The sequence below is a fragment of the Diaphorina citri genome, unplaced genomic scaffold (assembly GCF_000475195.1).
Source record: "Diaphorina citri unplaced genomic scaffold, Diaci psyllid genome assembly version 1.1 scaffold552, whole genome shotgun sequence".
Lineage (NCBI taxonomy): Eukaryota > Metazoa > Arthropoda > Insecta > Hemiptera > Psyllidae > Diaphorina > Diaphorina citri.
This window is the reverse complement of record NW_007377986.1, coordinates 62,226-77,392: the sequence shown is the minus strand read 5'-3', so window position 1 is coordinate 77,392 and position 15,167 is coordinate 62,226. Positions and strand designations below refer to the sequence as shown.

At 33.7% G+C, this 15,167-nt stretch overlaps 2 protein-coding genes across 8 annotated transcripts in view; one reads left to right on the top strand and one right to left on the bottom strand.

Moving 5' to 3' along the window:
* Positions 1–4,847, bottom strand: part of LOC103509994 (proton-coupled amino acid transporter-like protein CG1139) — an 88,952-nt gene extending 84,105 nt beyond the window's left edge. The window contains exon 1 of the mRNA XM_026824169.1: positions 4,393–4,847. The gene's annotated coding sequence lies outside the window, so the exon portion shown is untranslated. The remainder of the gene's footprint in view (positions 1–4,392) is intronic.
* Positions 4,848–8,408: 3,561 nt separating this feature from the next.
* Positions 8,409–15,167, top strand: part of LOC103509990 (trophozoite cysteine proteinase-like) — a 28,957-nt gene continuing 22,198 nt past the window's right edge. For all 7 annotated transcript variants that reach the window (XM_008474624.3, XM_008474623.3, XM_026824174.1 and 4 more), the window contains exons 1-2: positions 8,409–9,851; positions 13,217–13,477. In XM_008474624.3, the coding sequence (XP_008472846.1) occupies positions 8,457–9,851; positions 13,217–13,477 (1,656 nt within the window). In that variant the 5' untranslated portion in view covers positions 8,409–8,456. The remainder of the gene's footprint in view (positions 9,852–13,216; positions 13,478–15,167) is intronic.

The following is a 15,167-nucleotide window of genomic DNA, read 5'->3' as shown; positions in this document are numbered from 1 at the left end:
CTGACCATTTTTACTTTCCTTATTCTCATCTAGGATGCCAAGCGCCAGTAAGATCTGACCTAGCACAATTCCGGCTAGGTTGACCTTCAGGTTCTAGGCACCACAGGTCGGGCGTGCCCCTCTCTAGGATCTTAGGTCGTAAATAATATTCCACAGATAGAAATGATGCTCCGTGTTTGAATGCATCTTGTACGGGGTGTGTCTCAATCCTACTTCAACTCGGTATGCCAATATTATCTCTATTTACGAAGGAACTGGATGGTGACTGATAGCTAGTGGATTTATAAGATTTAATATGAGGTATTTTTAAGATTGTAAGTCCTATCGAACTACAGGCAGTACCGTCACTTCTTTGTTAGACTAAACAAGACAATTGTGAGTGTTGTTTAAGAGTATAGTTGACTCATACTTCCTAGCGATTAGATTGTTTGCTTACAAAAAACATTAGGAGCTATTAGACTGTATTCAAATATCGAGATGTTGCAGTTTTGAAGAGTGTCTGCTGATAGCTCATCTCGCTTCCGGTTTTTAACCCCTAAATAGATTAGAGTGTCAGAGAACCTTCTCGGTTGTATACGAGTATAACCACGAAATCTCCCCAAGAACTTTTCTGGAAGGTTGAGGTCAACAGAATTCAAATCAATATCTTGGAAGGATATTCCAGTCAAACCCTGTAGTCAGCACGTCCTCTTAACTTCTAATATTATGACGCCTTATCTACAGGTCTCCAAATAGAAAGTATAGATCATCATGACCTCTCAGGAAGTTCTATAGATCATCATGACCTCTCAGGAAGTTCTATTCACGGAGAAGAAGTTTCATATCATTACCTACCTTAATATTTCTTATATAACGTTGTGTTTACATTTGGATATGTTACTCTTTGGTTGTCATCAAGTCGTATAAAGCACGTGCTATAGGTATTCGTGCCAATGAGAATGCAGATGAGTTCTAACCGTTAGTCATAATATGGTTCAGAGAGTACTATCTAAGCCATGTAAGTGATATAATCCCCCAGACTTATTAGTAGACATTCCCATCTATTATCAGTTTTTATTTGCCATTATCTACCCGGGTATTGTGCTCTCTAACATGTAACTAAATAGGTATGACCTTATTTATTTTTGTATTGTTTTGTCATAAATCAGTTGAATGCTCAGGAGTTTTAAACCTGTAATATTATACGTAACATTATCTGAAACTCTATGCTATGGTCTAAAATTTAAATCATACCTTGCCTTCTCTCTAAAATGATGTGTTAATTTGAAGTCCAAATGTGTGTTCTAACTGAAACTTTTTCTGGCCTCGGGTTAGAATCGAACTTGTGTCCTCTTGGTCACGAGACAAAGACCTTGACCAATTTACCACCGAGGCATCTATTGATTTAATATTCTAATCATTCAAGTTTTACACTGCTCCAAATAAACGATCTGTAACGTTGGGTTTTAATGCCTCTGAGTAGTTGTACTTGGAAGGTTATGAATGACTATTTTTTCATGTTATCCATGATATAACTATCGACCATTCGCTACTACAGATTTATCTATTCAAGCAACTCCACTGAACCTGTGTTAAGAGCAAGAATACCCAATTACAGGAATGCCTTACTGCTACGATTAGTCAATTTTATTGTAAGTCACAATCTATAACAAAGTGTTCTTCCACACTTTATGTGTTATTGTTTTTCAGTTTGGTATTGTTTTTTGATTACCTATGACTGTTATCTAGAGGTAACATAAGAGCATGGAAATAGTTTGATAAAGGCATTAGGGTATCTACCTCAATAGCTTGCTTAATACGATATGTACAATGAAAATGAATGTCTAAATTTAACCACTACAACAACATGAGTTGCAAGAAATGCTGATTACAATAGAAGTAACCAAAGTATGCTCACTGTGTCAAGTGGTATTTACTCTGTAGGGGTGCTCTTTGTGTAGAACAGATCTGTCCTAAACTTCGATAACTTCGATTTGTCCTAGGCCTCTTTATCTGTCCTAGACTAGACAAAACTCAATACTTGTCTAAGGTTTCATTTTCATATTTATTTATTTTGAACGATAATGTTGCCAATGATAGAACCACAGGCCAAAAGGTTCCTACTTTCACTTACACGGCTTACACCATACAGACTGAAAATACCACTTTTCTCACGGAGTCTTCAAGTCCTCTATATTAGGCAATAACTGTCAGAACTTTCAGCCCGGTAACGGTTAAGGCAGCAAAACATGTAATGAAACTTTATCCTTATGAAACTGCAAGATAAAAACCACCCAGGGTGTTTTAATCTAATAAACCAATATGAACATCATGTAAATATTAGATACGTGCATTATTCATTGAACAAAGAAAATCAACAACATTAATTACTTCAAAATTACAAGATTAATTTATAACCTACATTCTGATTTATTTAACGTAATGAAAACCATTAATCAATTTTATAAATCTCATTATAACTCGATAATTATGACTTTATCATAGAAGGTAATTACAAGATATCAATTAATTAGGAAGTTTTGTAGAAACATAATGTTTTATTATCATAAGCAGCAATATTTAGACAGTAGAAGGTTGACAGATCATTCGATGTCGGATTGCGTACTATGTGAAAATCGCTAGGCGTTGCAAGTACCTGATGTTACCTACCATGAAGGAAATAGGAATGTTCTCACGGTAAATAACCCACGCTCTTGAAAGTTATATTATACGAGTACTCGTACAAGAGCCACTGAGGCCTTTTTTTTCAGGATCCAATATTTAAGTAAGTTTTACTTTCCAAGTATGTAGGTACCGAGTTTGAGGAGAGATACAAAATAAGAATTTCGCAATTTAAATTCCATAGACTGCTTCAATCATAAAATCAAATTCATGCACAGACTAACAATCAATAACCCATTAATAGAACACACTGAAACCGAGAAATAGCTATCAAAGTTTCGTCATACCTACAGATGATTGCCTTGTATAAAATAATCAAAATTTTTGATAAACTACCAATTCTACAATCTACATCCATGTGAAACCAAAATTTAATGTTTTCTTCGGTTTGTACTACATAAACATAACAATGTGGTGGTAACTATTCCTAATATAACATACTTCAGGTGCTTATCTAAAGGAATTGCTTTATACTCGCTCTAGGAATTTCAGGATTTTACAAAATTCAGCGTTTCGGTTGAGATTTCTGGAAAAATCATAGGGCACGTAAGGAACATAAACATAACAATGTGGTGGTAACTATTCCTAATATAACATACTTCAGGTGCTTATCTAAAGGAATTGCTTTATACTCGCTCTAGAAATTTCAGGATTTTACAAAATTCAGCGTTTCGGTTGAGATTTCTGGAAAAATCATAGGGCACGTAAGGCGACAAGCAGGAAAGCAATGAGTTGCTGAAGAGAGAACCAATAATTTGCTTAATAATTATGTAGCTACCTACTGCAGATCAATTTAAAAGATTAAGGTCAAAAAAATAGAGGGCATGAACTGAACAATATGGTTTTTTCTACATAGGTATTTATGAACAAGACACAAGTTGTCATAAAAGTAAAGCTTTAATATGTAGATATTTTGTTATTGAGAACAGCGGATATTACTACCCAAGACACATGTTTTATCCATGGCCAACCTACATGATGGTCTTGAATTTGATTTCAAAATGTTCACCTCAATTGATAAACTATGGGATGAACGTATATCCAGAAACGAAATTAGTTCTGGTGGACTTTTCACCGATCGCGATGAGATAATTATAAGCATAGCTTTTCCATTGGGTTTAGAATTTTTTTCTAGTTACAAGATTTATTTTTATAAAGAAGATTTTTTCCGTTATGTTCACATGGTGTGCCATTTCCGCTCATGACAAACAAGACTAGGTACATCGTACGTACTACATGTCCTATTGTCATACGGACATTATATCAAGGTTCAATGTTGATGACTTATTCATTCCGTTTCTAGAACTCCAATCATACAAATGATTCTCAATAAAACATAAATGTTACCCTTGATTCTTGAATCTTATTGACAATTTAGATTATTCTCACAAAGAAATCAATTTTCTGTCCAAACCAAATACCCCGAGATAAATGTGTACTTAGTACAAAAATGACTATTTCCATATCCGAGGGCGGTTTTTATAATGACTAAGTGAAGGTATTGTTTCCTAGGTTTTCCTTTTTTCCGGGAAAATAAAATTTTGGAGTTTTTCATGATGGTATAAACGTCATAAATAATTATAACGTACCTGAATCTTCCTGTATTGTACGTATAGATTAGCGTCTTCTATACTGTATTATGAATTGCGCATTGAGAATCAGATGAATTAGATCAACTGAATAAAGGACAAACAACAAAGGAACATGTAAATCAAGGAGCCATTAACTTACCGAATATAGATGATCACTTGTTGCATAAATACCAATGAATCACTAACAAGACACGGATGATAATGAAAGTATTATTATTTTTTTAATTGAAAATGATAGAATGGACCAACTAAAAAATAAATATATAAAATAAACAAAAGAAATTGTGAACAATGAAAATTCAGCCGGATTCCAATAGAAAAAACGAAAATTGAATTAAATACCGATAGATATTAGACAGATGAAAATGCAAAATTATATAGAAAATTTGTAAAATTTAGACACATAACTTTAAAAAATGAGGGTAAGTCAAAATATTTTTCCTAAAAGAAAACAATGATTTTTTTAGTTTTTATTTTTATTTTACATTATTTTTTCAAAATAATAAAAAAATATAATCAGACAATACTAGTAAATGATAGTAAAAACATTGCCATGTGAGTGATTACTATATGGTATTGACTGGTTCACAAGAAAGATACCTGTTATTTGTTGTTGTAAAATTTCTAGCCTGATAATACCCCCTTCCCTACCGGTAGTTGTCATCCCCTCTCAAACTCGGTCTACGATTTGCCCTTCGCGATATTGAATTTTGTTCAAATACTTTCCTCTCTATGTAAGTATGTACCTATTGTCTTCTTAAATTTATCAATAAGTCAGGTAGTATTTTGTTTGAGCTTACTATTGTTACAGTGGCTGTTGATCTACAACAACCTTGTTCTAATGGACATTTATTTTTGACTTCTATGGAGGTACAACTCTAAGATTAGAAAATACCTTGATACATTCAGTCTATGTTTCTAATGGACATTTATTTTTGACTTCTATGGAGGTACAACTCTAAGATTAGAAAATACCTTGATACATTCAGTCTATGTTTTTTTTTATAATATATCTAAATTTGAGTACACAGATAGCAGAAGGGTAACACGTTAATCTACTTACCAACCATTTGAGGAGCCGTTCTTTATCATGACCATTTTCAAAGAGAGAAATATTAAATCGGTCGACTAATGGAAAGGTAATGAAAATGATTTCCTAAGTTTCAGTAATGTAAGGTATAGACAAAATTGGTGACCCCCAAGTGATGAAAATATGGCCCCTCACTCTGTGGACTGGGAATTTTCAAAATGTCAGCATCCTGTATACTCTCGATTACTTAGTTACCTACCTAATTACCTACTTCTGAACATTATTCTACTAGGTATCTACGGTGCGATAGTTGTACTCTCGATTACTTAGTTACCTACCTAATTACCTACTTCTGAACATTATTCTACTAGGTATCTACGGTGCGATAGTTGAAAAAAAAAAGAAGGCAAAATCTTACAGATAAGCTCACCGTCTACAACTAAAGTAGGTACTTTTGTAAGATAGATCCAATAGTTTGCGAATTTCTAACTAGGGAATTTAGAGGAATTCTTTGATTCTAATTATTAGGTATTCCAGTGATTGACGTATGACCTGGATCCTCAATTTGATTCATGAGAAAGTCCTGATTTCTTACAATAGTTACAACTAAACTTGTAACTTTAGTATTTTTGAAATTAGGTGATCCACGTGCTTTAAAAAATTACGCAAAAAATGGAACCAGACTTGACCACTAATAATGTAGTGTCCTCAGTGTGGTTTTATGAGTGTAAAATAATGTTTGTTTAAACTAGATAATATGAAATCTCTATTGAATGAATGGAAGGTGCAACTGCTTATGCAGATACTTTTTATGAAGTAACATATTTAATCTGTGTAGATTAATGTGCTCTCAAATGTTTTGGCATTATTCAGCTGTGGCTCATTTTCACTTTGTGTTCTTTTACAACATTTTCAGCTAGGTAATAATAGATGACATTTTCAACCAAGACATTTTTTGTTTACGAGTAATAGATCAGTTGCGCTTACTTGGGTGATGTTTCAAAGTCATAAAGCAGGAAAAATGAGGACCAACGGAATTTTTCTTTTTCTTCTACGATTTTCAGATCCCGAGATAAATCGATTATTTCGCTTTTTTTTTTTTTTTTTTTTTTTTTTTTTTTTTTTTTTTTTTTTTTTTGAACGTTATTTACAGGGTTTCACTTCAATTATGTCTAGGATTGATAATAGTGATATGATCATTTATTCTAAATATAATTTATATGGTTAGAAAAGAGCATTTCAACGTCAGATAAAATCTGATACATCACTAGCCGTCAATCAAATTGAAACTTTTCAACCCATGAGGAAAATAGGCAAGGTAGGTACCTACCTATTTCCCGCGAACTGAAAAGATTTTCTTATCGAAGCTTTGTTTGAATGTTTGCTTTTCCATAAACCCTAGGTCCTTGGGAGATAAGAGTGGAATTTGTGTGTTCATGTAAAGGAGGTATGCGAAATATGTGTTTTTGAAGGGGGTTTGTCCCTGTCCCTACGTACGCATTATAGAAAGAATAGAAGGAGATTTTTTTTTGTTTATCGATCTATCTTCTATTATATTCAAGGAATTTGGATTTTTTTTTTTGTAATTGTAATTTATTTATTTAAAGTGAATACAATACAGGCAATTGACAAAATATTACATAATGACAACACACTATTACATTATAAACACTGTATGAAATAACAAAAGTGATGTAAAGAAGAAGGAATTAAGGAAGAAAAAACAATATATATAAAATAATAATAATAATAATAATAATAACAAAAAAAAATAAAAAAAAAGATTGTTTTTCTTTCTTAGAATCGAAATTTCGAGACAAGGGAATATTCCAGCATTTTGCGTTTTTCTTTGTCCTAATTTTACAAGCTTGTGCGATCATTTCTTATCTATAAGTTCAAGGAGTTCTTCGAGTGACATGAATTTTCTTACAAACTTACAACTTTGCATTTGACAATCAAGCGTAAAACAGAGAACAGCGGTTGAGAAGTTTAAAATTTGACTTTAATGTTGCAAAGTTTTCGAAAAGGAAGGGAGAAATTTATCTCTATTCCTGCCTCACGTCCGGGAAATGCATCCGGGAAATCTTCTATCTTTCATCCCCAATGTTCCTTTTCAGAAAATTCTCCTCTCTATGTGTTTCTTTCTCTGTATCTTTCTTAGTTCATATGGATGAGAAACTTCTAAAGAATCTAAAGGTTAGAACTTGTGGGTAGACATCAGGCAAGGGGTTATCCTTACACATTATTTCCACACCATTTAATACAACCTGGAACTGAAGATGCTGATAACTTCCCAAATATTATCTTCTCCCTTAAGTGTTTCGTTCCAGCAGGAACCCTTTTACTATCTGGGTAATGTAAATGCTACAGTGATTTTTTTTATATATATTTATAATAATTATAAGGTCTACACATGCTCCGATTGAACAAAAATGAAATCAGCAAAAAATTGTGTTCAAATTTTTATCTCAAGAGGTGATATGAAATTTCAAATTTACGTTCCAAGGAGAAATACCTAATCAGAATCTGTAAAGGTCTACATGTTGTCTTTCAAATGATGTATTTATCTCGTAGTGTACGTATTCATAATGAGTTAAATAAAAATAATAGCAGAACGTGATACATGTTAAGTCGATCACCAATTCAGATACAAATCACGCTCAAATCTATGACTATTGGGAGGGATGAAAATAATCTAAAAAGACTCAAACACTTTCGAGGACAAATAAGGAGTGGGTAAAAAAATCAAAACCTACATAAAAAAAAAAAATTGCCTTACGGTATGGCCAACTACTGACGGTACAGTCCTTGGCTCCCCATTTTGAGAGCTTATGGTAGTCTCTGGTGCTATGCACTCCCTGCTGTCTTGAACGTTGTCAAAATTGACAGGAAAGTAAACACCACAACAAAGTAGTCAATTTGTAGGTACCTACCTAATTATTGACTGAATTGACAGTTATGAAGGACAGTTTATAGAATGCACCTGTATATTATTTACTTTTGTTGATGTGAATTTGATGATGCAAAGATGTTTACTTATTGACAAATTTTGCTGACTTTGCACTACCAAAAGGTAAATAATTCTTCATACCTGAAAAGAAATCACCTTTCAATATTTTGCAGTTAGTAAATTAGTTCAGTAGTGTTAAGTATTCTAGGAATATTTTCTTATCATGTGTAAAGTTTTCTCAGTGCTTGTGTTATTCATTTTAATAAATCAATTGGGTTCTACTAGTGAAAAAGAATATTACCAATATGTGATCAATGATGACAGCCGTGTACCTTGTGTTGCAGATGGGAACTGTTTTAAAGATGAAAATGAATCATTTGTTCTGGATAAAGAAGATGAAGTTGAAAATGAGGAAGAATTAGATGAAGATACGTTATACGACGAAGAGGTCGATGTGGTTCCATATGACGTACTCAATGACGCTCTACAGGAAGTCAATGCGCAGAAAAATCTGTTCAAATCCATGAAGACAAGGAAAGGTCGGAATATTCACCCAAATACCAAGAGTGTGTACAATGATATTGAGGATGTGTATCGCAAATATTTAAATCGTGATATTCCACAAGAGGATGAATTGACGGAGACCAATATTAGACCTAATAATTTTATTCAGAGAGACAGCATGGATCATTATCATAGTCAATATTATGGGCTGAACTCGAAAGATGAAAGTGCAGAAACCAATGAAAACAGTGACTCGGAATTCTACAACTCCGGAGTAACAAGAAATGATCTTCTGGAGAGAAAGAAATTAGAATTGTTAAGAAATACATTTACAGAAGAAAAGTTGGGCCTACTAGAGACAGACAAATTTTTACATGAAATTATTTCAAATTTGGGTGAGTTGGAAAATTACGAATTTGATGACGCAGAAACTGTTTCTGTTGATAATAACGATTCCGAGCCTGAAATTGATAAACCTTCTTATGACAATTTATCACAAGAACTGAAAAACCTATATGAACCAGAGGAGAGAACCCAATACAATACTAACAAATTGTGTCCTGATAAAGATAATCCATCACCATCCGATTATCAAAGAGAGATAAATAAGGAATATGATGATTTTGATGAAGCAGAAATTTCGAACATTTACTCCCCTGATGATGGAGGGGAAGAACTAAATACAGATTTTGAAGATTTGGACTCAACTGAAGTAGAAAGCGTAGAATCTGAACCAAATGTCTATGTTTCGGAAGAGGAAAAAGAAAATGATGGAACTGAAGTCCTCAAAGCTAAAAATATTTTAGCTGATGAGATTGTGGAGGACCCTCAAGTGGGTGAAGTCGATAATAGCAAAGAAAAGTTTGTAATAACTAAGAAACAGTATGAAGTCTTTCTGAAAAATAAATTATTACAAGCAAAGTGTAATCAGGAAAATGAACTAAATCCGGACCAACCAGGTGTCTATAAGATTGAGACGGAGACGTCAAAGTTCAAGAGAAAAGTGAGCAAGGATAATCAACTACATCATTTTGAAATCCCAAAGTTTGAAGATATCCCAAAAGTTCATGAATTGCCCGACCATCACGTTGAAAAACTATGGGACGAATACAAGGTAAGTTAGATATAAATTGTCCAACTTTTTTTTTCTTTTTTTACAAAAAGGACATTAATTTATCCATAAACAAAAGAAAAGGAATACGGAAATAGAAAATGTCTTGCGTAGGCTTTGGTAAACAATAAGTACGAGATGGGTATCTTTAAAAGTTTAGCCTGTTTAGCGTTTTAGAGCAATATAAAATATACTTTTAATAAGATGTGTACCTAGGTATTGTTCAAGAAGTCTGTAGGAAACAATAGCAAGTTTTTTATTTTAAGGAGTAGGAATTTAAGTTGAATAATATGTTTTAAAAGGCAAAATTTATGGTGGCAATGGTGAATGCTTTGTTTTCTCACATCTGGATGATTTAACACATGTTGTGTTCTGAACGAATTATGGAAATACAATATTAGGAAGCTGTAATGCGGTTTACGTTAAGGAAGAGTGGGTTCGTTAGATGGAGGTCAAGAAAGAGCTCTAGGTCCATTCTAATAGTTTCTACAATTTTACCCACTGAACTGACACTTTTCCTTACACTTCAATGTACTCATTTCATTATTGTACATAGATTTTCCGATCGAATGAGCGTCATTTATCCTCATGCCTTTGACGATAAAAAAGCACTCTCATATAGGTACTAATAGAGGTACATGTCCATACATTAGTGGGTATCTAAATTAAATTACACCTGATATAGTTCACATGTTGTGAATTAATATTATAATATGTTTGCAAGGCTACTCACGTTTTATTCCAGTGAGGTGTCCATTTTTCAAGGTTCGCTCGATGACTAAGATTTCAATTATAATTTGGACTCTCAACCTTCTCCTTAACGTCCGTACTGCATTTCAGTGATCTTAGATCTTAATACTAGACGGTGAATCAGTAGATCACAGGTAGGTCAACTCAATCAGTGTGTGATCTAGTCTAGTGGTCTCCAAACCATGGCTATGGAGTAACGAGAATTCTATGTCACGTGACGGACAATCCGAGAAAATATCACCCAGACTGGCCTGGCATACAAGTCTTGGAAGAATTTTCATTCCTTATGATACCAGTACCTACTTATTTATGCCTACCAAACTTACTGACAATTTATTCAGACATCTGAAAATTTAGTTTGAACTGTTGGTGGATGTGCTCATTTGCGGACCTAATCTCGAGGAGTTTTCAATTCCAGAAAGTTTATTCTCACTAGAATTAGATTGTATTGCATTTTTTTTTTTTAACTAACAAAAGACAGGTGGTAACCAAGATAATGTTCTCTTTTATTTTTAGAGGAAAATAATATGTGAAACGCTTACAATAGTAACGTGCAGTGTGCAGTCAGATATTCATAATAGGTATCCCATAATATATCTAATGATCGCAATTAAAAATGATGATAAGGAAAACTATTTTCCAACTGATAGCGCAGGCAATGTGATTAGGGCTCATATTGCACCGAGGAAAAAAAGAAAGAACGTAAAATTTGTTTAGTTTAGTTATCTTGCAATGTAGGTATGTATGGGGTTTACTGGCCAAGTCCTGGGTTTACAATGCCTACAGTCTTATTCAGAAGAGCCAGGGAAATTAATTAGGTAAATCCAATTTTATATTTCAATTTTTACAACACTAAACCTACATAACATGAAGGCAGGAGTATAAATCATCGGAACCCAATTCTCTCAGAACGTGTCCTAAATTTTTTGCATGGAAAAAATGTACTCTGATTTTGATTGTTTTTAATATTGGATACTTCCGTTGATCTAGCGTGTTTATAAATTGCAGACCTTCTGAGTCAGTTTATGATATGGATACCCTTAACATAGATCGCCCATTATCTTCTTCAGGCACCGTGCAAAAATATTGGCCAACATTCGTTTAGTTTTGCTTTACTTGTTAGAATTTTCTGTATTAATGAGGAAAAATTAGAGACCTACGGGTTTTGAAAGAAGAAGTGAAGAGGAAATTGGTGATATGATTTTGATTGTTTTTAATATTGGATACTTCCGTTGATCTAGCGTGTTTATAAATTGCAGACCTTCTGAGTCAGTTTATGATATGGATACTCTTAACATAGATCGCCCATTATCTTCTTCAGGCACCGTGCAAAAATATTGGCCAACATTCGTTTAGTTTTGCTTTACTTGTTAGAATTTTCTGTATTAATGAGGAAAAATTAGAGACCTACGGGTTTTGAAAGAAGAAGTGAAGAGGAAATTGGTGATATGAAATTTCAAATTTACGTTCCAAGGAGAAATACCTAATCAGAATCTGTAAAGGTCTACATGTTGTCTTTCAAATGATGTATTTATCTCGTAGTGTACGTATTCATAATGAGTTAAATAAAAATAATAGCAGAACGTGATACATGTTAAGTCGATCACCAATTCAGATACAAATCACGCTCAAATCTATGACTATTGGGAGGGATGAAAATAATCTAAAAAGACTCAAACACTTTCGATGACAAATAAGGAGTGGGTAAAAAAATCAAGTTGAGACCAAATTCCAACTTTATTTTTTGCTGCTGTCTTTTCTGCTTATTTTTCTACTGTAACTCCCTCTCCCTCTCTATTTTCTCGGGATTCCTTTCCATTTCTCTCCCTCCTACAAGTTGAAATATTTTCTTTCTTCAACTAGACTTCTCTATCCCACGCGAAATAATTTCAAGCAATGAACTTTCCACTTTTATATTGTATCTTCTTTATGGATACTTTTACTTTTTTTCTGTTGTTTTTCGTAATGTATTAAACATTTTCCGTTTGTTTGTATAAAGGAGATTACAAAAGGTTCAGAAGGCATGGTATCACGCAGAACGCAGATAATAATATTAAGTTTCACTTATACCTACCTTCATTGCTGCCTCCCATGCTTTTCGCATTATTACTTCATGTTTTGTATTTCTATCATCAGGACTCGGAAAATGTTTCAAAAACGTGTGGCTTTATCCCCCCCCCCCCCATCACGCTATATAAATCCGCACTAGCTAGGTATGTAGGATTTGGAAAATGGAAATATGGAGGGCGAAATATCTGAAATTATATCTCATTACCTTCTTTCAGTTTAAAACTATCCAACTGATACGACAAGGGTGGATTGATAAGGCCGCGGAATAGTAAGGAAGGAGGTTTTTTTTTAGTTGAATTTCCAATTTATTTGTAATCTTGGCCTCTTTTGAGGATAATACATGTGATCAGTTTATTAAAAAACCTTTTTATACAATTAATATAAGGTCCCGAAAAAGGCTCTCAAAATGAACCTTTTTTTTTCCGAAATCCGTCGAAATTCGACCACAGGGAAGGTTCCGCGGACTTATCAATCCACCCTCATAGGTACATTATATGTTTTATAAATTAACGTATATTATCAAGATCATTATTTTCATCTTCCCTCAGAAAAAATACAAAAAGGATTACAGAAAGAAAGCCACGGACTCCAAGAAGAAGCTTCACTGGCAGTCAAACCACAAGAAAATTCATACCCACAATCAAGAGGCCCAGCAAGGTTTGCATGGTTACACCCTACGAGAAAACCATCTGAGCGATCTACACCCAAGACATTATATCAAAGAAATGACCAGACTCACTCACAGCAGGATCAGAAGGACTTTGGTCAGATCGCCCGAGTCTAATGAATCTGTACTAATCCCTGATCATGTAAGTAACGTTACACTTAGAAGATTGTAAGGTAAGTACTTACCTACTACTATTATTAATAAAATTTACTATGGTAAATTTATTATTGAAACTCCAACATAAATATAATTGAATGCCCAAGAAGTATTTCGGACTAACCTCATTTAGTGCTTTTCGAGAAAGGGTTTAACAAAAATAGATAAAATTAAATTCCTATGTGCGCATACGTTTCTGCGCATTTCTTTCTGCTCCTCCGCAAGCGTGCTTGCATACTGGCGCTACCTAGTGGACGAAAAAAACAACTGTAATAAATATTAATAAAAAGTCTTCGTTTGACTCTGAGGCTTCTAACAAATCGTTTAGAAGATGAGAACAAGAGATCTGCATTAGTTGCAGATTGCGGAGTTAATAATGAAGTGACACGAAGGCTGATTCGCAACTCACCATGCTTGATGCTTGTTACCAACATGTCATTAATCTAAATTTAGCACTGTGCTTTATTTCAGGAAGTCAACTGATCCGATATTTATTGCTAACGTCCCCCAGCGACTTATAGCTGTTTCATCCGTGCTTCTACACAATGTAATATTTTAATAGAAAGGAATATATTGTACCTACATAACCAGCGACTTATAGCTGTTTCATCCGTGCTTCTACACAATGTAATATTTTAATAGAAAGGAATATATTGTACCTACATTTTTTTAAACTAACAAAAGACAGGTGGTTACCAAGATAATGTTCTCTTTTATTTTGAGAGGAAAATAATTTGTGAAACGCTTACAATAGTAACGTGCAGTGTGCAGTCAGATATTCATAATAGGTATCCCATAATATATCTAATGATCGCAATTAAAAATGATGATAAGGAAAACTATTTTCCAACTGATAGCGCAGGCAATGTGATTAGGGCTCATATTGCACCGAGGAAAAAAAGAAAGAACGTAAAATTTGTTTAGTTTAGTTATCTTGCAATGTAGGTATGTATGGGGTTTACTGGCCAAGTCCTGGGTTTACAATGCCTACAGTCTTATTCAGAAGAGCCAGGGAAATTAATTAGGTAAATCCAATTTTATATTTCAATTTTTACAACACTAAACCTACATAACATGAAGGCAGGAGTATAAATCATCGGAACCCAATTCTCTCAGAACGTGTCCTAAATTTTTTGCATGGAAAAAATGTACTCTGATTTTGATTGTTTTTAATATTGGATACTTCCGTTGATCTAGCGTGTTTATAAATTGCAGACCTTCTGAGTCAGTTTATGATATGGATACCCTTAACATAGATCGCCCATTATCTTCTTCAGGCACCGTGCAAAAATATTGGCCAACATTCGTTTAGTTTTGCTTTACTTGTTAGAATTTTCTGTATTAATGAGGAAAAATTAGAGACCTACGGGTTTTGAAAGAAGAAGTGAAGAGGAAATTGGTGATATGAAATTTCAAATTTACGTTCCAAGGAGAAATACCTAATCAGAATCTGTAAAGGTCTACATGTTGTCTTTCAAATGATGTATTTATCTCGTAGTGTACGTATTCATAATGAGTTAAATAAAAATAATAGCAGAACGTGATACATGTTAAGTCGATCACCAATTCAGATACAAATCACGCTCAAATCTATGACTATTGGGAGGGATGAAAATAATCTAAAAAGACTCAAACACTTTCGATGACAAATAAGGAGTGGGTAAAAAAATCAAGTT